The sequence below is a fragment of the Diaphorina citri genome, unplaced genomic scaffold, assembly GCF_000475195.1.
Source record: "Diaphorina citri unplaced genomic scaffold, Diaci psyllid genome assembly version 1.1 scaffold1146, whole genome shotgun sequence".
Taxonomy (NCBI): Eukaryota; Metazoa; Arthropoda; class Insecta; order Hemiptera; family Psyllidae; genus Diaphorina; species Diaphorina citri.
The window spans coordinates 77,921-91,628 of NW_007378575.1; the positions used below are offsets into that span (position 1 = coordinate 77,921).

The 13,708-nt window shown below is 36.2% G+C and overlaps 1 protein-coding gene across 2 annotated transcripts; it reads left to right on the top strand.

The window, feature by feature from the left end:
* The first annotated feature begins 2,788 nt into the window (after positions 1-2,788).
* LOC103514454 (VIP36-like protein) lies at positions 2,789-13,708 on the top strand. 2 transcript variants are annotated; one of them, XM_026827424.1, is made up of 6 exons: positions 2,789-2,848; positions 10,419-10,634; positions 11,863-11,978; positions 12,254-12,451; positions 12,930-13,058; positions 13,514-13,708. In XM_026827424.1, exons 2-6 carry the CDS (start codon positions 10,493-10,495, stop codon positions 13,691-13,693), a joined length of 765 nt encoding a protein of 254 aa, XP_026683225.1. In that variant the 5' UTR covers positions 2,789-2,848; positions 10,419-10,492; the 3' UTR covers positions 13,694-13,708. The 2 variants fall into 2 exon arrangements, with proteins under 2 accessions (XP_026683225.1, XP_026683226.1); XM_026827425.1 differs by having other exon boundaries at positions 12,254-12,408; positions 13,016-13,058.

The following is a 13,708-nucleotide window of genomic DNA, read 5'->3' on the forward strand; positions in this document are numbered from 1 at the left end:
GGACGTGGTGTTTAGCTTACCAAGAGAGAGACGAAAAAAAGTACATTGGAATTGAATTGGAAGTACCTACATTGGAAGTACATTCCTAAATAAATTTGACGAAATGGCCGCTTTAAATGAAATCTAAGTAGAGCAGTGCTTCTTGTTTACCAATTCGCCAATTCCGCAGAATTTCTAAGGAGAAACGTATTTCAGGAGTGGTGCTTTAAAATGAAAAACATTCTGAATTCTGATGTTCAAGGAGATAGGTAGACCTGTTTTTTGTGTCCTCCTTCAGCGAGAAAACGGCTCGAACGATTTCTACGAAATTTTTAGTGGTTGTTTGTTGTTATTCCATAAAAGATGAATTGGAAGTAGGTACATTCCTAAATAAATTTGACGAAATGGCCGCTTTAAATGAAATCTAAGTAGAGCAGTGCTTCTTGTTTAAAAATTCCGCAGAATTTCTAAGGAGAAATGTATTTCAGGAGTGGTGCTTTTAAGAAAAACATTTTGATGTTCAAGGAGATAGACCTGTTTTTTGTGTCCTCCTTCAGCGAGAAAACGGCTCGAACGATTTCTACGAAATTTTTAGTGGTTGTTTGTTGTTATTCCATCCTGACTAAAAAAAAGCCTTTCGAAAACTTCTTCTTCTTCTTCTTCTTCTTCTTCTTTTCTTCGTTTTTTCCCCCGTGTACAGACGGGGTCGACGTTTTTAGTCAGCCTCTCAATTAGCCCTAACTAGGGTGACATTTGGTTTTGGCTGCAGGAGCATAGCGCATAGAGCATCCAGCAGGTAGAGAGAAGCGACAATTTCAAACCGCATAGAACTGAGAGCAAAAAGTGCTAGTGCTCTCCGCTCCACTGCCCTTCGAAAACTTTCCCCCCGTGTATAGACGGGGTCGACGTTTTTAGTCAGCCTCTCAATCAGCCCTAACTAGGGTGACATTTGGTTTTGGCTGCAAGAGCATAGCGCATAGAGCATAGAGCATCCAGCAGGTAGAGAGAAGCGACAATTTCAAACCGCATAGAACTGAGAGCAAAAAGTGCTAGTGCTCTCCGCTCCACTCTGTTTTCGCTGAATTCATTTTATTTACCTAGCCGATTGTAGCCTAGCCCCGCTCGTAATTTTTAAAAACCTTGCGATTTTGCTAATTCTTGAACCCAGGACCCTGGGTTGCTCTTGAACGTCACTTTCGGCACACCCTGTTGATCATGAAAATACTGGAATGCTACGCTGGTGTACCAGTTCCCTCGATACTTCGATTCCAAACCATTTTTTGATCAATTAGTGGATCTTTCTTTTTCTTACGTTTGATTCTTTTTATGGGCTTAGGTAGATACTTACCTAACTTGTATGTAGGTAGGCAGCTATTAGGTAGGTACTTAACCAAAGTGATTGTGAAGCCGATTCCTTGAGATGAAAGGAATATCGCCTGTATAAAAATTTGAGGGCCAGCCTAGTTAGCTTGGAGAGTAGCACTCCTGCCTTGTAAGCTCTAAGTCGCGGGTTCGATTCCAGTCCGGGATGGATTTTATCCCAAACAGATTTATCTGCCTTTTTGTAGCCAGCCTAGTTAGCTTGGTTGGTAGAGCGCCTGCCTTGTAAGCGCTAAGTCGCGAGTTCGATTCCAGCCCGGGGTGGATTTTATCCCGAACAGATAAGGTTCGTTCTCGGAACGGCTGGCTTTCTCCTATCCTTCTCTTTTCGCTTTCGGGGCGATAGGACCTTAGCAGTTACAGTTCCCTCTATCAAACCTCTTCGAAAAAAAAGCCTACTCTATATAGCCTATGTGTAATTATATTGTATACCTACTTGTATAGGTAGGTAGCGTATCTAAGTATTCTTCATCTTCTTCTTCTCCTTCTTATTCTTCTTCGCCTTTTCCCGCATGTTCAGATGGGGTCGACGTTTATCGTCGGCCTCTCAATCAGCTTTAGAGTGATCGCTTTGAGGCCAACTGGTTTTGGCTAGGTACCTACCTACCTAATACCTACCTACCTATCTATTATAGGGATAAAGAGTTAAGGACTAAGTATTAGGGATTATTAGGACCTTGGTACCAATTAGGGACTAACTACAAATCAAAACTTCAAAAACACCTGCTTCTAACCTGAGGGCTTAAATCTAGATATCCCAAAAACAAGTTATTTTAATCTAAATGTACGAGTATCTATATGTAGGTAGATACCTATATACCTATAGAGAGACGGGTAGAGGTACCTATATTTTACAAACCTCTCTTTGCGCAAAAATTGCACATTAATAAAATTGCGAATGGGTCGTTCTCGGACCGGCTGGCTTTTTTCTATCCTGTCCTTCTATCTTTGCTTTTGGGACGATAAGTCCTTAGCAGTTACAGTTTCTTCCCTAATACCTTTTTATTATTATTTTGGCCTCCTTCCGTGATTATTCCCGATAGCGAAGAAAACATTGAGACAGAATAGAAGAGAACGACCCTTATCTGTTCAGAAAAATCCTCCCCGGGCGGGAATCGACCCCGCGACTTAGCGCTTTCAAAGTAGACGCGCTACCTACCAAGCTAACTAGCTGGCACGCATTCTCATGGAAAACATAAAACGCCTTCAAACTTCAGGTTATGCAATGTACATGTGAGAGGGACTTTCACACGATGCTCAAAACTTTTGTTTACATTTCACATTTTGCAGATTTGCAGCTGACGATCTTGAAAAAATCTAAAATCCAGAAATCTAGGGATCTAGCACAGGGGAGCGTGTTGAGGACGAGATTTTTCGAGAAAAATCCCATGACAACAGTAGGGGGATGGGATTTTACTTTTCTTGGGTCCAAAATTCCAATTTTTTTAAAAAAGTTCATTAAAAATTTGTAGAAAAAAGTATCTTTTACATGCTTTTTTAAATCTAATAGTAGTCTAACTACATAACTAGTTGTGTATTTGTGTAGATAATAGTATAGTTCCAATGTATTTTCATAGTGCCAGCAAAATGTTCAAAATCCTGTTCACTGTGATTGCTCTGATCTGGCAAGTTGTGGCTCAGGAGGCCCAATGGAATACTGAAGACTTCCTGAAACGACATCATTCTATGGTGAAGCCCTATCTAAGTAAGAAAATGCCGTCAAATCTAGCTTAGAATCAGCTAGAAATCACCCTTTGATATCGATGACTCTGACACGGTTCCATAACAGGAAGAGGTGTATGATCATCCTAGATTCCTAGAACATTCTATGATGCTATGATCTCGTCTTTATGGTTTACCAAACTTGGGACAGTAGGTTCATTTTACAGTACAGACACTTTGATTAAAGTACCTTCCTACTTAATCTTTTTTCTTCATGACTGCTTAATAGATCATGTACCTACCTACAGGTTGACATGGGACATACCTACAGGTTGACGATTTGAATCTAAGTCAAGTCAAAAAATTAATCATGGTGTAGGTATTATTCATCAAGGGAGAATATTAAATTTGTGACAAGCATGCATAATTTTATTCTCAACATACCACTTGATCTTGTAGGTATTTGATTGCTCAAAAAACCTCCTTAGGCTCTCAAACATTCAGATAATATCAGGAAGAAAAAATGTTCAAAGTCCTCAAAAAATAAAATATGTGTCTTATAAAATTGTAAAATTCTTTGTGTCTGTTTCAAATGACCTAAAATAAATGAAAAAATGTGTCAACGACAAAGTCCTTCTTGCCTGGCACATATGACATGACAATCATAACACATGCCCAAGTAAATTAATCAAATAATCACTATTCATGGAAACTGAGTCATTATCTCAGTGTGATAGTATGGCCTTGTTTGATCATGCTGGTCCAAGGTACTTGGAAATGAATTCACCGATTAATATCTGAGTAGGCACCTCTATTGTGTCAAGTGTTAGTTTATTTGAATCAATACACTTGGAATTATAACTGAGATGTTTGCTAACAGGGGGTTCACTTAAAATCTTAATGGAGAGATGAAACTTAAAATAAGCTACAAAATAATGACCTTTAAGATGATTTTTATTAAAATCTAGCTTGGGTCCAAAATTCCAATTTTTTTAAAAAAGTTCATTAAAAATTTGTAGAAAAAAGTATCTTTTACATGCTTTTTTAATAATAATAAAAGGTATAGTGAACGGACTATTGTATTCGCTTCAGTGTCTGTCTGTCTGTTTGTGTGTCTGTTCCATAGAAGGACTTATCCAAACCTGGTCGACCTATATATTATATCAAATTGAGGTCTTTTTACCAGGAACACGAAAGTGGTGGGGCAAATTTTGTCCAGAAAACCAAAAAAACTGGTTTTTGGGGGATTTTTTTCACATTTTCTCACACAAATGAGCTCTGATCTTGAAATTTGTCGCGACGACCTATAAACTCAAAGCGAGAAAGTTTTAGATAACACTTCAGTCGATAATTTAAGACCGGTTTTAGCGTCACATATGTTAAGCTACGCCGAGCAAGGCCAATAAATGGATGGGTGACTTAAACATAATATATTGTTAGTTATTAGAAAACATTAAAAGGAATAAAGGGAGAACGGGCTCTAGTCTTGATTTTAAATCATTACATAAAAATAAAATCAAAATTAAAACAAGAATAATAATAAACTGAATATTAAACAAATTAGGTAGGTACATAGGTCCTGATTTTTTTACCACGATCGAATAAACTACGGGCTAAAAGTTCCCGGAGGGACGGGCCCAGCTTGTTCCTTTACCTTTTCTCTTTTTCCTTTAGATTAATTTCGCGTGAATAAAGGGAAGGACAAGAGGTTTAGCAAAATAATTTGTTCAACAGACTCCACATTATGCATTTTTTGTCTGACCTGAATTTGATCATAGAGATTTCACCGTCACTGTATAACTGCCAAGTTCTTTAGTGGACCTGAATTTGATAATGCAAGTGGGTGCGAACTTGAAGGTTTGAGACAGATCTTGTTATTTTTGGAAATGAAAAAAATCAGCATCACTTAGTGGATGTGCTAAAATCACCTATCGTTAGGTACCTATCTATAGAGCTAATGCATTAGATCATTAGAAAGTAGAATAAGAGGGGGAGAGAGATTTTTTTTTTTTTTTCCCTGTGTTGTTCAGGTGTTCACGCAGCTCTACCAAATTTTCAAATGAGCTTTTCCAACCAAATATTCAAATTGCAGACCCGTCTCCCAGGGTAGTAGGTGCCTTACATTCAGATGCATACCACTTCTGCGTGAAATGAACTCTTTTTCTCTTGGTAACTTTGGCACATCCACTAATATTGTATGGTTCTGTAAATTTGACTAAGATAGTTAACAGTTTTTAGCTCGCTCGCTCGCTCTCTCTCTCTCTCTCTCTCTCTCTCTCTCTCTCCCCCCTCCTCCACTTATACCTTTCAGTACTTCTCTTGATCAGATGAAGTACAATCCAGCTGGATCACAGAATAAGAACTAAATAGAACCTACCTACCTACTTTTTTTTTTAAGAGGTTTGACAGAGAGAACTGTAACTGCTATGGTCTTATCGTCCCGAAATCGAAGAGAGCAGGAAGACAGGATAGGAGAAAGCCAGCCATTCCGAGAACGAACATTATCCCATCAGGATAAAATCCGCCCCGGGCGGGAATCGAACCCTCAGATGCAAAAGTACCTATTATAATGATTAGTGGATGTGTCAATTTTACCAATATTCACAAAATTGTACCTAAGGATTTTACTGTAGCTATGTACTTCAAGCAGCAGTACCAAATTATCAAATGAGCTTTTTTCACCTAACCAAATATTCAAATTGCAGACCCGTCTCCCAGGGTAGTAGGTGTCTTACATTCAGATGTAAAAGTATTATAATGATTAGTGGATGTGTCAATTTTACCAATATTCACAAAATTGTACCTACGGATTTTACTGTAGCTATGTACTTCAAGCAGCTGTACCAAATTATCAAATGAGCTTTTTTCACCTAACCGAATATATTCAAATTGCAGACACGTCTTCCGGGGTAGTACCTATTTGATAGTACCTACCTAAAGGTAGGGTAGGATAGAACCTTTAAAAGTAGCTTACCCTACGCTACTGAAAAGTTCAATATTTCAAAACCTACAGATTGTGGTCTACATATTCAAAACACAAGTCCATTTCTTTTCATTTGTGAATTCAACTCACACAGTTTTTATACAAAGGCACAGAGCTACCTAATTTATAATTCTTTACAATATTTTTTTATTCCGAGTCTCCTTTTTTTATCTTTAATTAAGGTAACCCAAACTAATTGTCACAGGGGGAACTTGTAGACAGAATTTGAATGAATGGGCAGATTTTTTTTTCTTTTCTTTTTACTTTTTTTCTTCTTCTTCTTCTTCTTCTTCTTCTTCTTCTTCTTCTTCTTCTTCTTCTTCTTCTTCTTCTTCTTCTTCTCCTCCTCCTTCTCCTCCTTCTTCTTCTTCCTCCTCTGTTCTTTTTGTACGAGTCTCATTTCTGTTTTATATTTCGTAGCAGTGAAACAAGTGCTACATTAGACTTGATTAGACTTGCTGTCTGTGCCATAGTATGTCCTTAGGAGGGAAAAGTTCCATACCCAGCCAGTTAACAGCAACAGCTAACCTGAGACTGAGAGCTAGGTGTGTTTGGCTGATGAGATGAAATAAGAACGAAACGCGCCCTAGGCTGTTGATAGCGAAGAAAAAATTGAGACAGAATAGAAGAGAACGACCCTTATCTGTTCAGAAAAAATCCTCCTCGGGCGGGAATCGACCCCGCGACCTAGCGATTTCAAAGTAGACGCGCTACCTACCAAGCTAACTAGCTGGCACCTGGCACGCATTCTCATGGAAAACATATAACGCCTTCAAACTTCAGGTTATGCAATGTGCATGTGAGAGTGGCTTTCACACGATGCTCAAAACTTTTGTTTACATTTCACATTTTGCAGATTTGCAGCTGACGATCTTGAAAAAAATCTAAAATCCAGAAATCTAGCTTGGGTCCAAAATTCCAATTTTTTTAAAAGTTCATTAAAAATTGGTAGAAAAAAGTATCTTTTACATGCTTTTTTAAATCTAATAGTAGTCTAACTACATAACTAGTTGTGTATCTGTGTAGATAATAGTATAGTTCCAATGTATTTTCATAGTGCCAGCAAAATGTTCAAAATCCTGTTCACCGTGATTGCTCTGATCTGGCAAGTTGTGGCTCAGGAGGCCCAATGGAATACTGAAGACTTCCTGAAACGACATCATTCTATGGTGAAGCGATCTCGATAAACGAGTAAAATTAATTGGATTACGAGTATATTTTGTACTCGGTTCAATTACTTTTACTGGTTCTCGAAAATACCAAGTACGACCCATCTCTAGACCTTGGCAGTTACAGTTCCCCTTTGGAGTATTTTTTTTTTTTTTTTTTTTTTTCTTTGATCGAGGATTTGTAAAAATAAACCCAAGTCTAGCCTAGAATATACCTTTATACTGTCGGAATAGTCCTTTGACCAAGTCCCGTAACTCAAATGGAATTCAAGACACTAGAAGATCTTAGTATCGAAAGCAACTTAGGAGGTAAGGTTGATAAAATTAATTCAATGTACTTGAACTTTGAAAAGAAAGGCATTTTTTTTTTCTCTTTTTACCCTGCTGAGAAAGCTGATAAAAAATAAATCATTTAATACATGAACATTGTTGGTGGATGTAAATAGATAAAAATATTAAATACCTGCTTATCGACCTGACCTGACGGATTATAATAATGGAGCAGTTGCAGTTGGGTAAAAATTATAAATAAAAGGTTGATTCCTACGTAAAAAGTTGTGAAAAATCCAAATCTGAAGTCAAAACTCCGAAAAAGTAATTTTAAAAGGTCGAAAATTAAAGAATCCTAATTTCATCAGTCGAAACAAAATTAGAGCTCATCTGTGAGGACTATTATTAATAGGTAATACCTACCTATAACAGTACATAATACCGTAAATATCCCTTAGGGACAAATTACAAAATATAGACATTCCTTAGGGACAAATGACAAAATATAGACATTCCCGAGGGACAAATTGTGCCATCCCAACACTCACTAAGTGGCCTCGAAAGTGTCAGAATATTATTATTTGTCTCATGCTAATGGCTTGTCTGCTTTGGCTATTATATGATCTAATGATTCTAATGGTATTATGTCTGTACGGGAAGAGAATTTCTTTTGAAGGGAATTTCAATAAGGGAAGATGTGAGGAATTTTTCGTACGGATAAATAACGTCCACACACGTTACTTCATCCATATTGGCAGATGTAAAAAAAAGAAACCTGAAAGTTGACCAACTGAAGAAATAACAATAAAGAGAGACCCCAGCCATCACTAGCAAGTCTCAATGTGATTTGTGAATGATTTTAAATGAACTTTCAAAGAAATTGCCAATCGACCGCTTCTCAATACAGGTAATACAGGTATGAGTGGGGTCTTTAACCCATATAATACATAAGACCTTGTTAGTAACCTTCGTGGCCTAGTGGTTATCACACTTAGGCTTGCACGCCGGAGGACCCCGGTTCGATTACCGGTTGGGCTGAAGTTCTTACGACTCTTTTCTTGGAGTTCGGGATGCCCTCAGTCTCGTGAGAATAATAAAATTGAGTATTTTTTTGATTTTTACATAGGACCTTGGCTAAAGGACCTACTGGGCTAAAAGGACTTTTTGTTTCTCACTGAAATGCAGTTTTGGTGAATTGGTACAATTGACACATCCACCAACAATGTTCATGTATTAGGTAAATGATTTATTTTTTATCAGCTTTCTCAGCAGGGTAAAAAGAGAAAAAAAAATGCCTTTTTTTTCAAAGTTCAAGTACATCGAATTAATTTTATCAACCTTACCTCCTAAGTTGCTTTCGATACCAAGATCTTCTAGTGTCTTGAATTCCATTTGAGTTACGGGACTTGGTCAAAGGACTATTGCGACAGGATAAAGGTTTATTCTAGGCTAGACTTGGGTTTATTTTTACAATTCCTCGATCAAACTCGATCAATAATGGAGGTTTAATTGCTTTATAGTCCCGCCAACCTAATAAACAACCTTTAGGATAATGGAGGGGTAATAAATGACTTCCCGAAACCGATATATTTGGGTAATTAAAGGCAATTAAGGGAATCGTTTGGGGGTAAAAATTTAAAAGAGAAACTAAACGACTGTGTGTCGCCTTATATGTGAAATGAAATAATGGTAAATTTATCTATTTACCTATTTTATTGTATTAATATAACTCAATGTCTATATGTACCAAGTCACCAAAACTGCATTTCAGTGAGAAACAAAAAGTCCCTTTAGCCCAGTAGGTAGGTCTTTTAGCCAAGGTCCTATGTAAAAATAAAAAAAAAAAAAAAACTCAATTTTATTATCCCACGAGACGGTTTCGTAGGGGCGCCACATAACAAAAATTGTGGATTCTATCTCGCCCTTTATCTAAGTGAGATTTACAGTAACACAGTAGGTAATAGTTCAATGAAATACATAGGTAGCTCATTAAACTGTTACTGTAAATTTCACATGTAGGTACCTACTTATAGGAAGTACTTATAGATACGGATACGGTACCCACACTACTAATTGTCCTTAAGTTCGATCAAAAAGACAGGAAATCGGTTTCTTACCCTGAGGTTTGCACGTTCGTTGTTCCGACCATCCAGCGAAAATTGGTCAAAATGTCGGTCCTTAATCCAAAATATGTCCAATTTGCGGTCACAGGGTCCTCAAAAAACCACACTATTGATCACAAAACCAAGTAGGTAATAATTTTAAAGGGTAAAACACAATAAAAACGAATTTGTCAAAACTTGCGATTTACACAGTAAGAATGGTTAGTTTTTAATTTATCAGCTTCACAAAACAGTTAATTCCATTAGTGAAACAAATGATAATGCGTAGATACCTATTTAATTAAAAATTGAATATTAATATCTTTGGCTAATTAATTTTATTATTTCACCGAAAATAATTATAAATCAAATTTATGATCTCTTTTATTGAAATAGCTGAAACACAAGAGGAAGGGTAAGTTTTGAATGGATTTTAGGGATGGCATCTTTTGGATCCATTTGAAATCGTTATCTATCTACCTACTACCTAAATGAAGTAGGTAGGTACCTGTTTCATAATTATTATAGGTACGTTTATAGGCAGGAATAGAAACATGAATAGGTAATTAGTAGGCGAAAAAGGAACAATTTTAATTTGGAAGAGGAAGCAGAGAGGTTAATAAAGAAAAGAAAGGAAATTTAAGGAATCTAATTATCATAAGAATAAAAAGATAATAAAAAGTTAATAAAGTTATATTTTATTTAAATTTATTAAATTGTTTGGTACTATTATTGATAATTAATTTTAGGGCCCAAAAAATACCCGGCATTTATTGTGGAACCCCGGTAACAATAGAAAATAGGTAGAAAGTAAAAATATATAAAAAATTCTCGAAAAATTAAAAATAATTTTTAAAACAATAAGCGAAAAAGATGCTTTTTTAAATCTAATAGTAGTCTAACTACATAACTAGTTGTGTATTTGTGTAGATAATAGTATAGTTCCAATGTATTTTCATAGTGCCAGCAAAATGTTCAAAATCCTGTTCACTGTGATTGCTCTGATCTGGCAAGTTGTGGCTCAGGAGGCCCAATGGAATACTGAAGACTTCCTGAAACGACATCATTCTATGGTGAAGCCCTATCTAAGTAAGAAAATGCCGTCAAATCTAGCTTAGAATCAGCTAGAAATCACCCTTTGATATCAACGACTCTGACACGGTTTCATAACAGGAGGAGGTGTATCATCACCCTAGATTCCTAGAACATTCTATGATGCTATGATCTCGTCTTTATGGTTTACCAAACTTGGGACAGTAGGTTCATTTTACAGTACAGACACTTTGATTAAAGTACCTTTCTACTTAATCTTTTTTCTTCATGACTGCTTAATAGATCCTGTAGGGACATACCTACAGGTTGACGATTTAAATCTAAGCCAAGTCAAAAAATTAATCATGGTGTAGGTATTATTCATCAAGGGAGAATATTAAATTTGTGACAAGCATGCATAATTTTATTCTCAACATACCACTTGATCTTGTAGGTATTTGATTGCTCAAAAAACCTCCTTAGGCTCTCAAACATTCAGATAATATCAGGAAGAAAAAATGTTCAAAGTCCTCAAAAAATAAAATATGTGTCTTATAAAATTGTAAAATTCTTTGTGTCTGTTTCAAATGACCTAAAATAAATGAAAAAAATGTGTCAAGGACAAAGTCCTTCTTGCCTGGCACATATGACATGACAATCATAACACATGCCCAAGTAAATTAATCAAATAATCACTATTCATGGAAACTGAGTCATTATCTCAGTGTGTTAGTATGGCCTTGTTTGATCATGCTGGTCCAAGGTACTTGGAAATGAATTCACTGATTAATATCTGAGTAGGCACCTCTATTGTGTCAAGTGTTAGTTTATTTGAATCAATATACATTTGGAATTATAACTGAGATGTTGGCTAACAGGGGGTTCACTTAAAATCTTAATGGAGAGATGAAACTTAAAATAAGCTACAAAATAATGACCTTTAAGATGATTTTTATTAAAAAAAAAGACCTAGGTACCTATTTCTTTTTGCCTAGGACTGGCTAGACCCATTACAATAATAACCTGCCTTGGTAGTGTAGTAGTTAAGATGCTCACCTTCTAAACAGGAGAGTATGGGTTCAATCCTAGTCAAGCTATGCAATGTTGTCCTCAATGTAATTTGAAAATTTGACTGCAATAATAGGAAATAAGTACTTAGTAGCCTACTGCTGGGATAAAGAGATTCTTCAGTCCTATTTGAACAGTATTAACAAGCAAAATTATTGTTAACACTAAATCTCACTATTATTGGAATTTTACCTTTATGTTCTGTTCTCATTTTTAGCCTCTGGACTAAGTATACCTTACTGGGATGTCCATGGGTTTGCACTAGCATCATCAAACTACGTCAGACTGACAGCTGACTTACAAAGCAGATATGGTGCCATCTGGAATACAGTGGTAAGTTTTAGGGTGGTATAAAATATGTACCTAGTGGTAATAGTTTTACAGTGGTATAGGTAAAAGTTTTACAGAGAGAGAGAGATCTCGATAAACGAGTAAAATTAATTGGATTATGAGTATTTTGTACTCGGTTCTCAAAAAGTAATCAATTACTTTTACCGGTTCTCGAAAATACCAAGTACGACCCATCTCTAGACCTTGGCAGTTACAGTTCCCCTTTGGAGCATTTTTTTTTTTCTTTCATCTTTATTTTTATTTGTTTTACTTTCTAGCCTGTCTACATGAACAATTGGGAGGTACAAATCACACTCAAAATCCACGGCAAAGGCAAGGAGCTGTTTGGTGATGGGATGGCCTTCTGGTATGTCCGAGACAGAATGGAAGGAGGTCCCGTGTTTGGTAACAAGGACTTCTTCAGTGGACTTGGTGTTATTATTGACACGTATAGCAACCACAATGGAGAACACAATGTAAGTTGATTTATTGGATTCTCAATCATTTTTATAATGGGTACTGTTTTTATTATTAATATTATTAGTTTTTTTTAGGTTTGATAGAAAAAAAAACTAAAACATTATAACAAATACGCAATAGTTACATACTTTACTCCACACACAGGAATTTTGTCAGAAAAGACCCCAATTTCAATAAAATATAATTTAGGTTTGATAGAGGGACTTTTATTGTAACTGTCAAGGTTTTATTGTCCCGAAAGCAAAGAGAGGAAAGACAAGAGAAAGTTTCCTCTGGGCTATTTTTTACGTATTAGCATCCTCAGTGAGTGAGAAACAATCAATAATCTTTATTGACAGACTGCCCAACGTTTGGTTTGCCAAAACGACACATACTTCTCAGATAACATTGATAGATCAATAGTACCTTATTTAATTTCAGTGATTTTTTGCCACTTGCTAAAGTACCCATTATTCCTTTTCTACCTGCTTTTAGCACAATCACCCATACCTATCAGCGATGGTGAACAATGGCTCTCTCCATTACGACCATGATATGGATGGTACCCACACTCAACTGGCCGTTATTATTGACACATACAGCAACCACAATGGAGAACATAATGTAAGTTGATTTATTGGATTCTCAATAATTTTTATAATGGGTACTGTTTTTTATTATTATTATTAGTTTTTTTTTTAGATTTGATACTTTACTCCACACACAGGAACTTTGTCAGAAAAGACCCCAATTTCAATATAATATAATTTAGGTTTGATAGAGGAACTTTTATTGTAACTGTCAAGATTTTATTGTCCCGAAAGCGAAAAGAGAAGAAAGACAAGATAAAGTTTGCTCTGGGCTATTTTTTTACGTATTAGCATCCTCAGTGAGTGAGAAACAATCAACAATCTTTATTGACGGACTGCCCAATAGCCCAACGTTTGGTTTGCCAAAACGACACAACACACTTCTCAGACAACATTGATAGATCGATAGTACCTTATTTAATTTCAGTGATTTTTTGCCACTTGCTAAAGTACCCATCATAAATTTATTCCTTTTCTACCTGCTTTCAGCACAATCACCCATACCTATCAGCGATGGTGAACAATGGCTCTCTCCATTACGACCATGATATGGATGGTACCCACACTCAACTGGCTGGGTGTGAGTGTAAGCTGAGAAATCTGAACCATGACACTCACATTGCTATCAGATATGAAGATGAAAACCTAACAGGTGAGAGAAAAACTTAAAGACATATTTGTAAT

What these genes read in the sequence shown, in the direction of transcription:
- LOC103514454 (XM_026827424.1), top strand. Translation starts at nt 10,493, where the DNA reads ATGTATTTTCATAGTGCCAGCAAAATGTTCAAAATCCTGTTCACTGTG. An exon ending in GTGCCATCTGGAATACAGTG is followed by an intron (nt 11,979 to 12,253) that starts GTAAGTTTTAGG and finishes TTTACTTTCTAG; the next exon opens with CCTGTCTACATGAACAATTG. An exon ending in ACCACAATGGAGAACATAAT is followed by an intron (nt 13,059 to 13,513) that starts GTAAGTTGATTT and finishes ACCTGCTTTCAG; the next exon opens with CACAATCACCCATACCTATC.